The sequence below is a fragment of the Theropithecus gelada genome, chromosome 3 (assembly GCF_003255815.1).
Source record: "Theropithecus gelada isolate Dixy chromosome 3, Tgel_1.0, whole genome shotgun sequence".
In the NCBI taxonomy this organism is placed as follows: domain Eukaryota; kingdom Metazoa; phylum Chordata; class Mammalia; order Primates; family Cercopithecidae; genus Theropithecus; species Theropithecus gelada.
Window position 1 is genome coordinate 148004670 of NC_037670.1, and position 15146 is coordinate 148019815.

Below are 15146 nucleotides of genomic sequence, written 5' to 3' on the forward strand. Positions count from 1 at the left end.
ATGCTAAAGGAAAACTGGATGTTCAAAAGCAAAAAATTTAAAAATTCATCTCAACACATATCTCACATTTCATGCAAAGTTTATTTCAAACTGGATAACATACCTAAATTCAAAATATAATATAAAACTTCCAGAACACATAGGAGAAAAGCTGTGGGACCTTAAGTTTGGTGACGAGTTTTTAGATATAACACCAAAAGCATGATTCACATGAGAAGAAACTAATAGGACTTATTGAAATTAAAACCTTTTGCTCTAAGAAATACACTGTTGAAAGAATGAAAAGACATGCCAAAGACTGAAAGAATGGAAACCTGCCTGAAGACTGTGGGAAAAGAGTAGATCCTCTGAACACACCCTCACCTCTCACTTCCTTTCCTCACCACTAGCTGCTGTTTCTCCCCTGTACTCCTTTGGGAGATGAGTGAATGGGAAGGGGCAGTTCTTACTTGGCTGGATAAACCCCCACTCTCCAGGCCTGTCAGATGATTCAAACTCACCATCCTGAGACTCTTGAGCTGAACCGCAACTCCCCTGGCCCAAGACAGATGTATTTGCACTCCAGGTAGCCACTTAGGGATAAACTAGCTGTTCACTTCAAGCTTCTTTCTGACAAGATCCCTTCATTTCTATAGCTGGCCCTATTAAACAGGACCAAGAGCACCTCAAATTACCCTGTTGCATGCTCACTCTCTCTTGTTTTCTCTACTGTATAGTCCCCTTTTGATAGAAAACAAAGATACAACTCTGTTTTAAAAATCCTGGGAGTGCTATAAATAATGCAGCTGCACTCTCCAATATCAAAGAAGTCTGAAAGCCCTCCTCTAGTTCTCTGGGTTTCCTTGTTTAGAGTCAGACCCCAGTCTACCATCCTGGTCAAGGTTCAGGCAACAATCCTTGTTGTTCCCCAAACACAGGGAATATTTCAAAGCTCACCAAGAGTACTCCCTTGAAGCTCCTCTCACTAGCAATGGCTCTCCCCAAATGGAGAGCAATGGCTCTCTCCAAAAAAACCTACCTTACTAACCTCTTCAAATCTCTCCTAGCCCTTCTTATACCTTTTATTTTGTTAAGTGACCCATGAACCAATAAATAGGTCCTATTTTACTTCCTTTGTAAATTCTTTATGAGGGAGAGAGAGATTGACTCTCATTGACTCTGGTATCTTGATATCTCACCTATTGGAGCCTCAGTCAAAAATAAGGCAGCTTGATAGCACCCTCCAGAAAGGCTACAATGAAAAAGACAGAAGCGTCCAATGTTGGAGTGGACGACAGGGCAATTAAAACTCTCATACTCTTCCATAGGAGTTTAAAATGATACAACCTCTAAAAAACTATCTGGTGAGATTCGCTAAAGCTGAATTATGTATATCCTATGATCCGGCAATTCCACTCCTAGGTTAACACCCTGAGAGAAATGTGTGTGTGTGCATGTGTGTGTGTGTACATATACACAAGTAGTACTACTACAAACATCTGTTGGTGAATATATATATATATATATATATATATATATATATACTCACCAAAGTGTACTACTTATATTTGCCAAAAACTAGTTGTGGGGGGCGGGGTGGGAAGGACCAAATCCACAGTAAAATGGATACATAATTTATGGCTCATCCATGCAATGGCACACTATCCAGAAACGAGAATAAACAAAGGGCAACTACTCACAATAAAAGGATCGGTCTCATGACACAACACTGAATTTTGAAAAACAAACACAAAAAATTCTATTCTGCATAATTGTACCTATATAAAATTTTTAAATAGACAAAACAACCCCAATTATTCTATTTAGAATATGGGATACTTAGCACCTTTTTTTCCAAGTAATGGCCCTAGTGACAATTCAGAACGATAAAAGAGATCACCTTCAACATATTGCTATAAAAAGACATAAAAATCAAATATTATTGCCTGGAGATAGCTTCATCTTTGACATATTACCTTATACAGCTAAGTTTATTTTCTTAAATTGATATCATTTTGCTTTTATTACTGAAAAACAGGTTACCTTGAGAAAAAGTTAAGTTTCATATTATGAATTATAGCTCAAAGTATACAATTATCATTATGAGCCACAAGAGGGCAGCAGTTCCAAGGAATGGAGTTATGAATATGAAATGAAATTACAGAAGAGCAATATAAATTATTGAGTTTGTGAACCACAGATTTTTAACAGAACTTAAAAATTATTATTCCAAGGCTTTTAATTTAGAATTTTAGGACTAGAAAAAACCCGAAAGACGTCTCTTTTATATAAGAAACTTCACATATTTCATTTTCCTCCATATATAAATCATATGTGGACTTATATCAAATATATCTGTTTTACTTTAGTATGAAAATTCTGTATAAAATCATTTGCCATAGAACAATAGCTCACATATGTATAGGTCCTTGAACTTTTTAAAATACTTTCATAAATGTAGTATTTTATCCTTTTTACTCTATTAAGCCCTCTGAAGTAGACATGCCAAAAATTATTAATTCCCTTTTATAGATGAAGAAATTGAGATTTGGGAGAAGTGAGTAACTTGTTCTAATTAACACCACTAATAATTAGAAAAGGCAGAAGCTCATTCAACATATTTCCTATTATTTTGCACAGTTGTCTGTTAACCACACAAGTATCCTTTAGTCACATATGAATTTAGAATATTATTTTAATAGAGCTCTGCTCTAACAGAATGTTAGTTTTAAACTTGTCAATAAGACCTTTCATAGATACCTGGCTAATGATGTTCTCTATTGAACTACTGACACTTAATAATCTTTGTTATTTTCTAATAGAAAAAATGGAAGTAGAAGTGAAGTTTAAAGTAAAATAAGCAGTATTTTCAGAGGATGATGATTAGGATAAAAAGGAAAACAGACACACAATTCTAGGGAACAGGCTTAACAGTTACCTCAAAAACTACCATAGTAGTTGTAAATGTTTACCATAAGCTGTAAATATTCCTAAAGCCACTCAATTTTTATGTTACCAGGAAAATGAATTTATTAATATTGTTTATTAGCCCTAATGTTTAATTATATTATTTTTGGTAAATAGAATATTATAGCTATAAAAACAGACTCAATATCTGATGCTTAAAAATGTATCCAATTAGAAAGGAAACTGCAACTTCAGGAACAGAACATATAACATCTACAAAAAAAAATAGTATGCAATGAAACAAACGAATGGAAGAAAATTTGCTTAGTGTTATAAATAATCAGAGAGAAGTCAAAAACTTATTTCCTCGGACTAAAATATCCCATTCAACTACAAAAGTCAATTGAGGCTACTTCTAGGTTTTAAATTTTTCCATGTCTTCATAAGGGTCTAATTTCTCCACTCTCAGATATCGGGTGTATTACATAACTCTTCTGCTTCAGTTATTTCCACCTTACCAGGTACCGCTGGCAAAGCAGAAGCTAGAGATAGTTGCATTAGTACAACCCTGGGTTTCTTCCTTTTATTCATTCATTCATTCATTTTACAAACATTTGTTGGGCATACAAGCTAAGCACAGTAAAAGACAGCTCATCAAAAAATAAATGAATTATTCCCTCATGGCATAAATAAATGTTAAACAAAAGATGTATTATTACTAAAGAAATAACTGAGACTGAAAAAAAGACGTAGTATTACCAACTGTGGTGATATAAATGAAAAGTTTCAGGTGCAATGAAGACCATAAAATGACAAAACGATATCCAACTTATGTTGTCATTCACAAAAACCTTTAAGGAGGTGACATTTAACCTGAGATCCAAAGGTGGGCAATGGAGAAACACTTCCAAGAAGGGGAATGGTGTATCTACTGCCTGAGTAAAGAGTGCCTGGCTTATTCAAATAATTGAAACTTTTAATTTATCCATGACTAGCACATACACTGTAGAAGAAATAAGGTATAAAAGTCAAGGTGTAGAGAATATACATTTATATAGTATTATTAATAAGGGGGAATTTTTAAAATATTGCCAAGCCCCTTCTCTAAAGAGCAAAATCAGACAGGATACTGGATTGAGGGATTAAAGAACAACTCAGCTTTGAGTTTACAAATTCCCAAACCACAAGAAAACCAGATTACACAGTACTTTCTCTCTTTATCTCACATGAATGAGGACCAAATGAAATAATATACTAAAACTGCATAATTCACAAAGCAGTATGTACATTTTAATTGTTAATATAAAAGCATTTCTAATTTCATTTCAGCCTTAATTCTTATTCCAAATATAAAGTGGTATTCATCTTTCAAAATTCTCTAGTGCAAATCTCCAAGACATCTCCCTAAAATAATAACCTTCCTTTTGTCTGCAGTAAATCTATTTTTCCTATTAATGAAAAATTTAAAAATATTTTTTGCAAAGCCTTGTCAAACTTACATTCTAATGCATTATAAAGAAATTCAAAATCTTCATTTGTTTTAGGATTATGCCTCCGGTGATAGTCCAATTTTATCCATTCTTCTTTTTCTCTTATCTTCCTTAGTTCTTGCTGTGTTTCCCATTCCAACCTTAAGCTTTTCTGTCTTCTTAAATCCTCTACGAAGATTTTAGCATGCCATTGCCTGTAGTAAGTCTGTATCACTATCACCTATAGTTAAAAGGAAATAGAAAGTGTCTATCATCAACTTTTTGATCAGATATTAAAGGCAATGATGATTATTTAAATTCCAATTCCATAAGAAAATACTGAGTCTAGTTTTAGCCCTAGACTAAATATTTTCACAAACACTAACATAAAAAACATGTATAATGCATGTCACTGGTATTTGACTTTGAATTCTCCCAAATACACTTTCACAGAAAGATGTTTGTACAATCCTTAACAGAATAGACTCTGGGGTAAAACTTAGTTTGAATCTTCCTTCTGCTACTCACTAGTTGTCTGATTTTGGATAAGTTACTTGCCATCTCTATGCTTTAGTACCCTCATGTGTAAAACAGTGACAATAAGAGTATACATATAAAGTGCTTAACCCAAGCCTGATACATCATGAGTCCTCAATACTATTATTGTTATAAATATTAATTATCTCCATCTTATCTTAAATGCCACTAGCTTAGGCTCATGGTTATAACAAAACTGTATTTCCTAAATGCACATCAGGTAGGTATGTGTTGAAACCATCAAAGGCAGGTCAGATGAAATGGAGACTGAAGCAAACAAATATTTATTAAATTGTATCAAACATAAATATGTTTGGAAGTACACCATAGTACTAAACGCTCAAAAAGTCTATGATATAGCTGAGAGAGTTTATCATTTTTTTCTGAGAGTTTATAATTTTATTAAACTCATAAATAAAAATAAAATGTGAAGAGGTCAGATGATAGAGCCTATGCTGATGCATCCCTTACTCTCATCCTAATGCCTAATAATTATAGAAAAACTGTGTAAAGCAGATATCAACAAAGATACTGGATCAAACTCAAGGGGTCCCCCAAAAGAAGAGAAACTTTGAAGAATCCCTTCAACAAAAGAGGCTGGTAGAATTAATTGAAGAAAGAGTCTGTAACCTAATCATGCACTGGAGAAGCAAGTCAGAAAATGCAGAAGGGGCTCTAGGACTGCTCTAAGCCCAAAACTGATGGATGGTCTGAGCAGAATGGCCACTAACCAGGTGACTGTTTAAAAAATGCAAAAAGGATAAGTTCCTGTAAAATAGTTAGGCAAGGAGCAACAGAGATATTCGTCCCTAGGCAAGAGTGGTGAGTGTCCCAGGTGATACCCAGAATGAAAAAAAAAAAAAGCCCCCATCTGGAAAACTAGCTTTCTCCCATAATCAAGCTTTACATGTCCCCTAAAATCATGGGGTCAGACTGGGTGAACTGATATGCTATTGGCACACTGGACATTAAGAATCTCAAACACAGCAGCAGCATCTAGAAAATTATTAGAAGTGCAAATTTTCAGGCCCCACCCCAGAGCTATTGATCAGAAACTCCTGGGGCAGCACAGGATTCTATATATTCATGAGCCCTCCAGATGATGCTTATAATAAAGTTTTAGAACTACTAGAGTAAATCAAAACAAAAGAAAATACAAGAGCAGACTAAATATAGTTAATATTTTCACAGAGAAAGGAAAGGCTATCAGTATAAAATAATATAATGAGCCAAGAAAAAAGACTGGCAAAATTTTTATTTTTGTTTTTTAAATAAATTATTAGAATACGGATTAGCCGGCCGGGCGCGGTGGCTCAAGCCTGTAATCCCAGCACTTTGGGAGGCCGAGACGGGCGGATCACGAGGTCAGGAGATCGAGACCATCCTGGCTAACACGGTGAAACCCCGTCTCTACTAAAAAATACAAAAAACTAGCCGGGCGAGGTGACGGGCGCCTGTAGTCCCAGCTACTTGGGAGGCTGAGGCAGGAGAATGGCGGGAACCCGGGAGGCGGAGCTTGCAGTGAGCTGAGATGCGGCCACTGCACTCCAGCCTGGGTGACAGAGCCAGACTCTGTCTCAAAAAAAAAAAAAAAAAAAAAAGAATACGGATTAGCCTGAGTGCTACTAAACTTGTTAAACTTATCTAAAACACCAAAATACATTTGTTTAAACACAAGTTTTTTCCCTTTCACGTGACAATCCACGGATCAGCACAGCAGTTTAGGGCTGGTAGGAAAGCTCTGTCATATTTAACAATTGGTTTCCTACTTATATGTCCCAGACAGCTGGTCCACTTACCAGCTTCCAACCAGTAAACAGAGGGAAAAGGAGCAAAGAGCATTTTAAGAATGATAACTGTAAGTGGCTCACATTGTCCCTCACATCTCACTGTCCAGGTCTTAGTTATATGGCCTCACTGATATACAAGGGAGGTGATGAAATGTGGTCATCAGTGGAGCAGCCACATGCTCAGATAAAGCTCTACTACAACAGGAGAAGGGAAAAATGGGTATTGACAGAGAACTAGTAGTTTCTTGTAAGCTGATCAGCAGAATGTGCAGAACATAAGAAGTAATAAGTAGGCAAGAAAATTAGGTGAGAAAATCTTTTAGCATGCAGGACAAAGGTTCATAAAAATTTAAATGAATGAATGAAAAATAAGAGACATGAAAGATAAATCCCAGCATTCCAAAATGTTTCTTTTTTTTTTATTTTTATTTTTTTTTCTTTTTAGGCAAAGTCTCACTCTCACCCAGGCTGGAGTACAGTGGCGTGATCTCAGCTCACTGCAGCCTCCGCCTCCTGGGTTCAAGTGATTCTCATGCTTCCCCTCCCGAGCAGTTGGGACCACAGGCACGTGCCACTATGCCTGGCTAATTCTTCTATTTTTAGTAGAGACAGGGTTTCACCATGTTGCCGAGCTTGGTCTCCAACTTCTGGCCTCAAGTGATCTGCCTACCTCAGCCTCCCAAAGTACTGGGATTACAAGCCTGAGTCTCGGCATCTGGCCTCATTCAAAAATATTTCTGAGATAAGTTCCAGACAAAATGAGGAAAGTTGATTACAGAAATTCATAAAAACATAATAGAGGAATATTTCCCACAGCAAGACATGGACTCTCAGACAGGGTCCATCATCAAGTCTCAAGCATATTACAATAAGTTTGCCAAATACCAAGGATAAAGTGAAAATCCTGACAGCTTCTAGAAAGAGGAAACAATGAAAGGAGGGGGCAGGAAATGAAGAAAAGCCTAATAAGGTTCTTGACTTATTCATGGAAACAATATATAGCCTGATTAGATATGCACTTGATATAAAAAATTTAGTTATGTTAAAAAAATATGTATGAGTAACTGTCAGAGGCGTGTGAACCAGAGCAACTCCATCTTGAATAGGAGCTGGGTAAAATGAGGCTGAAACTTACTGGGCTGCATTCCAGACTGCTAGGCATTGTAAGCCACAGGATGAGATAAGAGGTCAGTACAAGATACAGGTCATAAAGACCTTGCTAATAAAACAGGTTGCAGTAAAGAAGCTGGCTAAATCCCACCAAAACCAACATGGCGACGAGAGTGACCTCCTGTCATCCTCACTACTACACTCCCACCAGCGCCAAGATGGTTTACAAATGCCATGGCAACATCAGGAAGTTACCCTATATGGTCTAAAAACAGGAGGCATGAATAATTCACTCCTTGTTTAGCATATCATGAAGAAATAACCATAAAAATGGGCAACCAGCACTGGGCAACCCTCAGGTCTGCTCTGTCTGTGGAGTAGCCATTCTTTTGTTCCTTTACTTTCTTAATAAACTTGCTTTTACTTTATTCTACAGACTTGCCCTGAATTAGTTCTTGTGGGAGATCCAAGAACCCTATCTTGGGATCTAGATCGGGACCCCTTTTTTGTAACATAACCACTAGAAAAAATAAAATACTTATTTCTGAACTACAAAGAACAAAAAAAGAAACATTTAATCAAACCAACAAAAAGAAAAGGCTAAAAAAGCATAAACAAATAAGAATAATTAGTAAATAAAACAAAATGAAATAGCAAGAATGAGCCCAAAAATATCAGTAGTCATACATAACATCTTTCTTGAAACAAGAAAGATTTAAAATAGTAAATAGTGAACTCAAAACCTGTTAAAAAAATAAACATGACCCAAGTAGAAAGGAATCAAAGTTAAAAGAACTTATTTAACGGAAATGTACTCCCTATATCAGCTTTTAACAAATCCCTCTGTTTACAGGTCACACCTCACTTCCACCTCCCACAGAACCTCCAATTCACCTTGCAAGACTCTATGGGGCAAATCTATTTGGTTCTTGATGCCATCCTCGTTGGCAGGCATTTAGATTTTCACTCCCTCTGTTCTGGTAAGTCAAGTTAACACTTCTCCATCTGCTTTAAAACTTAAAAAAAAAAACACAACTGACATTTACTCTTCTTACGTATTCTTTGTCCTTGTATATTTATACTTTTATTCTTTCAATATCATTTTTTGGAGTATGGAAAATGACAGCAATTTCCATTTCCTTACCTAATATCCATTCTCCTCTACTTTCTCTTACTAAGAAGATCTCAATCTCATTGAGGAGCAATGATATGCTACTTTAAAAATTCATTTATCACACACTTTTGCAGTAGGGATAGTCACATGACATAATTCAAGTCAGTGGGATGCAAGTAGAAGTCACTGGGTGGGGCTTTCCGGGGAAATCCTTGAAGGTGGATTCATGGAACATGCTGCCTTGACTTTTCCCTTCTTCTCACATGGAATGCAGGCATGATGAAAATTAGTCAACCATTTTATCTTCATACAGTAACAAGCTCATGATGAGCTTAATGGAGTAGAAAGATGAAAGCAGTTTATGATTCTGATGACATCATAGTCACCACCCATGCCCAGTATAGTAAGAAAGTAAAATTTAATTTAGACTGAGAAAGTAAAAAATTGTCAGGCTGGAATAACAGGCACTAATAAGGTCAGCTACAAAATTAACAAAAACAATATTTCTCCCAAGGACACTCTACAACTATAAAATATTTTAACAATCCCCTTCTTTGAGTGACTGCTATTTTCTTACTCACTGAGAAACTTTGTTCTCTAAATTCGTAAACTATCAGAAACTTTCCTGTTTGAAATTAGACCAGTAAGAAAGAAACATTCCACTCTTGCCTAGAGGTTGTACATCACTTTGACAGAGAGAAGCAGCCTCAATTTGCAACCAAGGTGTTGAACTTCAGAGAACTTCAAAGAAACATTTCCCATCTCCTTTAACTTTGTTTCCAAAGGAAGGTGACCTTGGTCTACTTCACAGTCCAGACCTAATATTGGCCCATTTATACACACCCTTGTTTTGCATTGAGACTATCAGGATACTGCTTCCCTTAAATCCCACTCAAACTTCACTTTTCCCCAAATGATATAATAACTTCACATATTCCTTTATTTGGTGAAAATTAGTTTGGACTCAAAAAGTAAAAAATTATCAGGCTGGAATAACTGGCACTGACAAACCCTGCTGTAAAGTTAGCCCCATGGTTCCCCTGGTACACTGTTTCCTTCAGGGCAATTAAGTCAACAGATTTAACTTTTTTTCACTACAAGTTTGTCTCTAAAGATATCGGGCTGAATAGCCTAGCCCCAGATTTCTTGTCATTTGAAAATCAAAATCTCTTAAAGTCACTGCTTTCTGGTCATTTTTACTCACAGTAAATTGATGGTAGGAGGTAGATCAAACAGGTTGAAAGTAAAAGAATGAAAAATGATAGACCATGCAAAAAAATAAAACAGAGTTGGAGTGACTACGTTAATATTAGAGAAAATCGACTACTGTCCTATTTGGTTTCAATTAGTCTGGAAAGTTTCCTTGGTGATTCCACTGTGACAAGCGTTCAGGCCAAGGGACAGCAGTGTTAAGAAAGCTAATAATGGCCAAAGGCAATACACAAAGAAGCTGGGTTTCCCTAAGAGGAAAGGAAGGATTAGGAGCATTTAGGATTCCGATTCTTTACATGGAGATAAAGACTGCTTTGTTAGCAGTGAAACATGACCCATACACATGAGCATTCTTTCTCAAGCAAATGTGGCTTGGAGAAACAGACACACTCAGAACAACTGGCTTATGTATCCAATTTTTAGTATTCATCCACAATAAAAGTTATCTCACCGCCTTTAGTCTTTGAGCATGGTATTCTGCTGCTGAAAAATACTTTCCTGGTGTTACCAGTTTATCAGTCATATTTGATACATATACACCAATGTTAGTCATCTGTGTGGACGTTGTATTTGTAGTTTGTTGGAGATTTTTTTTCTGAAAAACTGTCTAAAAGAAAAACATTAAAAATTTAAATAAGTATCCCCATATACACACATAAGTGAGTTTTTCTACATATGTAAGTTAATTTTCTTTTATTAATTGCCATATAATTACTTGAGAGAAATTTGAGAGAGTCATACAGTACAATTATTGAGTCTATACCTTCAAAAACCTAAAGGGAAAAATGAAAACATTACCTGTGTATCCCTACAAAATACACTGAGTCTTTCGGGAATCTTTTTAGGTACAGTTTGTGTTCCAGCATGGTGATACTCTACTCCTGTTACTTTATGTCTGAATCCACCAAGAAATGGTTTGTGAAAGTCAGATTTGACAATCTCAACAGCTACCTGCTGGTACCGATCAAGGCCTGAGAGATAAAACCAAGATTCAATGAAAGTTCAACCAAGAAGGGATTCCAAAATACTTTCTCTAAAAGACATCAAATAACAAACCAGTTTGGACAGTGACAGTTATGATTTGAGAGACATCAGTTAATCCATCTATTCTTTTGACTGGATACAGATCTGGATTTGTAGAAAAGATTTCCACTTGTATAATCTCCTGTGGCTTAACTCCATGTTGTACTAGAGTCTCATTATTTCTAAGAATTTTTCCTAAAAATTGAAATAAAATTTTTAAAGTTTTATGACAAAGAAATGGCTATTCATTGATTTTATTTTTTGTTTTTTAATTGACAAATTAAAAATTGTATATATCGTGTACAGCATGTTTTGAACTATGTATACATTGTGAAGTAGCTTAATACAGCTATTAACATGTCCATTACCTCATATACTTATCATTTTGTGGTAAGAACACTTAATATCTATTCTCTCAGAAATTTTCAAATATGTAATATATTATTATTAACTATAGTCACCATTTCTAGAAATGGCTAATTGCACATTCTCATTTTAAGGAGATGGAAAATATCAAAGGTGAACTTTGAAACTTTGAACACATATTTAATTATTAAATATAGTATTAATATATTTACTCATAGGAACACATATTATTTAATTATTAAATATAGTATTAATAGTTTCTATTAATAGTTTCTACTTCTTGCTCTGATGTTAGTACAGACAACTCCATAATAGTAAGTTTTAGTGGCATTTTTGAGCAGGAATTTGGCATTATAAATAACACTGTATTACTCTCAGTTTATCAGGAATATATGATAACCATGAAACTCCACAAACATTTAAAAAATAAAGACATTCTATGGTATGAGCAAAATAATATACTAAACGTTCATTCTACTAAAAAAACAACAAAAACGCAATGCATTAAACGTAAGTACAGGACATACCCACATCAAGAGGAAGGATAATTATTTTAATACCCATCCTACCCCTCATATTAGTTCTTTCTCACATTGCTATAAAAAACTACCCAAGATTGAATAATTTATAAATAAAAGACATTTAGGCCACACATGGTAGTTGACGCCTATAATATCAGCACTTTGGGAGGCTGAGGTGGGCAGATCACTATGGCCAGGAGTTCATGACCAGCCTGTCCAACATGGGAAAACCCAGTCTCTACTAAAAATACAAAACTGAGCCAGGCTGTGGTGGCACACTCCTGTAATCCCAGCTACTCGGGAGGCTGAGGCAAGAAAATTACTTAAACCTGGGAGGAAGAGGTTGCAGTGAGCCAAGATCACGCCACTGAACTCAAGCTTGAGCAAGACAGCAAAACTATGTATTGAAAAAAATAATAAAATAGGTTTAACTGGCTCAATATTCCACAGGCTGTACAGGATCATGGCTGGGGAGGCCTCAGGAAAATGTGGCAGAAGGTAAAGGGGAAGGAGGCATATCTTACGTGGCCGGAGGAGGAGAAACAGAGTGAAGGAGGAGGTGCTACACACTTTTAAACAATCAGATCTCATGAGAACTCACTCACTATCAAGAAGAAAGCAAGGGGGAAATCCGTCCCCATGATCCATTCGCCTCCCACCAGACCCCTCCTCCAACACTGAGGATTACAATTTGACGAGAGATTTGGGGGAGGACACAAAGCCAAACCATATATTCTGCTCTTGGCTCCTCTCAAATCCTCAAATCTCATGTCTTCCCATTGCAAAATACAATCATCCCTTCTCAACAGTCCCCCAAGTCGTAACTCATTTCAGCATTAACTCAAAAGTCCACAGATCAAAGTCTCATCTGAGACAAGGCAAGTCCCTTCCACCTACGAGCCTATGAAATAAAAAACAAGTTAGTTACTTCCAAGATACAATGGAGATATAGGCATTGGGTAAATATACCCATTCCAAAATGGAGAAATCAGCCAAAACAAAGGGGCTACAGGTCCCATGCAAGTTCAAAACCCAGCAGGGCAGTTATTGAATCTTAAAATTTCAAATAATCTCCTTTGATTCCACGTTTCACATACAGGCCACACTGATGCAAGGGGTGGGCTCCCAAGGCTTTGGGAAGCTCTGCCCCTGTGGCTCTGCAGGGCTCAGATCACATAGCTGCTCTCAAGAGCTGGCACTAAGCGCCTGTGGCTTTGCCAGGTGCACAGTACAAGCTGCTAATGGATCTAACATTCTGGAGTCTGGAATACTGTGGCCCTCTTCTCACAGCTCCACTAGGCAGTGCCACAGTGGGGACTCTGTGGGGTCTCCAATCACATATTTCCCCTCTGCACCACCCTAGTAGAGGTTCTCCATGAGGGCTCTGCTCCTGCAGCCAACTTCTGCCTGGACATCCAGACATTTCCATACATCCTCTGAAATCTAGGCAGAGGCTCCCGAGCCTCAATTCTTGCCCTCTGTGCACCCATAGGCTTAATACCACATGGAAGCCACTAAGGCTTATGGTTTCCACCCTCTGGAGCAATGGCCTGAGACATATCTGGAGCTCTTTTAGCCAAAGCAGGAGCTGGAGCAGCTGGGACACAGGCAGAAGTGTCCTGAATGGTCCTGCACCTAGCCCACAAAACCATTTTTCCCTCCTAGGCCTCCAGGCCTGTGACAAGAGGAGCTGCCGTGAAGGTCTCTGAAATGACTTTGAGGCATTTTCCCCATTGTCTTGGCCATTAACATTTGGCTCCTTTTTATTATACAAATTTTCAGCCTGCTTTAATTCCTCCCTTGAAATAGGGTTTTTCTTTTCTACCAAATGGTCAGGCTACAAATTTTCTAAACTTTTATGCTCTGCTTCCTTTTTAAATATAAGCTCCAGTTTCAGATCATCTCCTTGCTCACACATGACCATATACTGTTAGAACCAGCTAGGCCACATCTTGAATGCTTTCCTGCTTAGAAACTTCTTCTACCAGATACCCTAAATCATCACTTTCAAGTTCAAAGTTCCACAGATCCCTAGAGCAAGAACACAGTGCTGCCAGTGTCTTTGCTAAAACATAGCACATGTGACCTTTATTCCAGTTCCCAATGAGTTCCTCATTTCCATCTGAGACTACCTCAGCCTGGTCTCCATTGTCCATGTCACTATCAGCATTTTGGTCACAACAATTTAACAACTCTCTAGGAAGTTCCAAACTTTTCCCCATCTTCCTGTCTTCTCCAAAAGACTCCAAACTGTTCCAACCTCTGCTCATTACCCAGTTCCAAAGCTGCTTCCATATTTTCAGATATCTTTACAGTAATGCCCAACTTCTTGACGAACTTTCTGTATTAGTTCTTTCTCACACTGCTATAAAGAACTACTTAACATTGGGTAATTTATAAAGAAAAGAGTTTTAATTGGCTCACAGTTCCATGGGCTGTATAGGAAGCATGGTTGGGGAGGCCTCAGGAAACTTACAATCATGGCAAAAGGTGAAGAAGAAGGAGGCATGTTTTACATGGCTGGAGTAGGGGGAAGAGAGAAAAGGGAGAGGTGCTGAACACTTTTAAACAACCAGATGTCATAATAACTCACTATCACAAGAACAACAAGGGGGAAATCTGCCCCCATGATCCAATCACCTCCCACAGGGTCCCTTCTCCAACACTGGGGAATACAATTCAACATAAGATTTGGGTGGGGACACAAATCTAAACCATATCACCCCCAGTACAGAGAAGCATATATGCAGAATCCCTTACTTTCTCTCTTTTCATAATCAGAAACTCATATAAATTAATTCATGCCATGGTAGAGGTAAGCCTCAGTTTTGTGCTAGAAAAAGTATACATTGCTTAATTTTTATGATGTTATTGTTTTAATTTCTACCCACTCCTCCCGCATCTAACCAGCCACTGGTGTATTCAGCAAATTGACTAATTTTCTTTCCCTATTTTAAGGCATACAAAAGTGTAATTATGTGACTGGCTGCTGTTTTGTGTCATGGAAACTTCATTGATGGAGTCTATATTAATCTTCAAAATTTATGGTCCTTCTAAATTGCAGTTAGAAATGTGAACACTGCAAAAGGTTTACTTATGCTTAGAAATCCATCAGACA

General features: G+C 37.1%; 1 protein-coding gene across 1 annotated transcript in view; it reads right to left on the reverse strand.

The window, feature by feature from the left end:
* The window catches only part of IQUB (IQ motif and ubiquitin domain containing), an 85341-nt gene that overhangs the window by 45231 nt on the left and 24964 nt on the right, over positions 1 to 15146 (reverse strand). The window contains exons 4-7 of the mRNA XM_025379683.1: positions 11175 to 11336; positions 10917 to 11089; positions 10570 to 10725; positions 4386 to 4596 (exon numbers count right to left, since the gene is read on the reverse strand). Of these exons, the coding sequence (XP_025235468.1) occupies positions 4386 to 4596; positions 10570 to 10725; positions 10917 to 11089; positions 11175 to 11336 (702 nt within the window). The remainder of the gene's footprint in view (positions 1 to 4385; positions 4597 to 10569; positions 10726 to 10916; positions 11090 to 11174; positions 11337 to 15146) is intronic.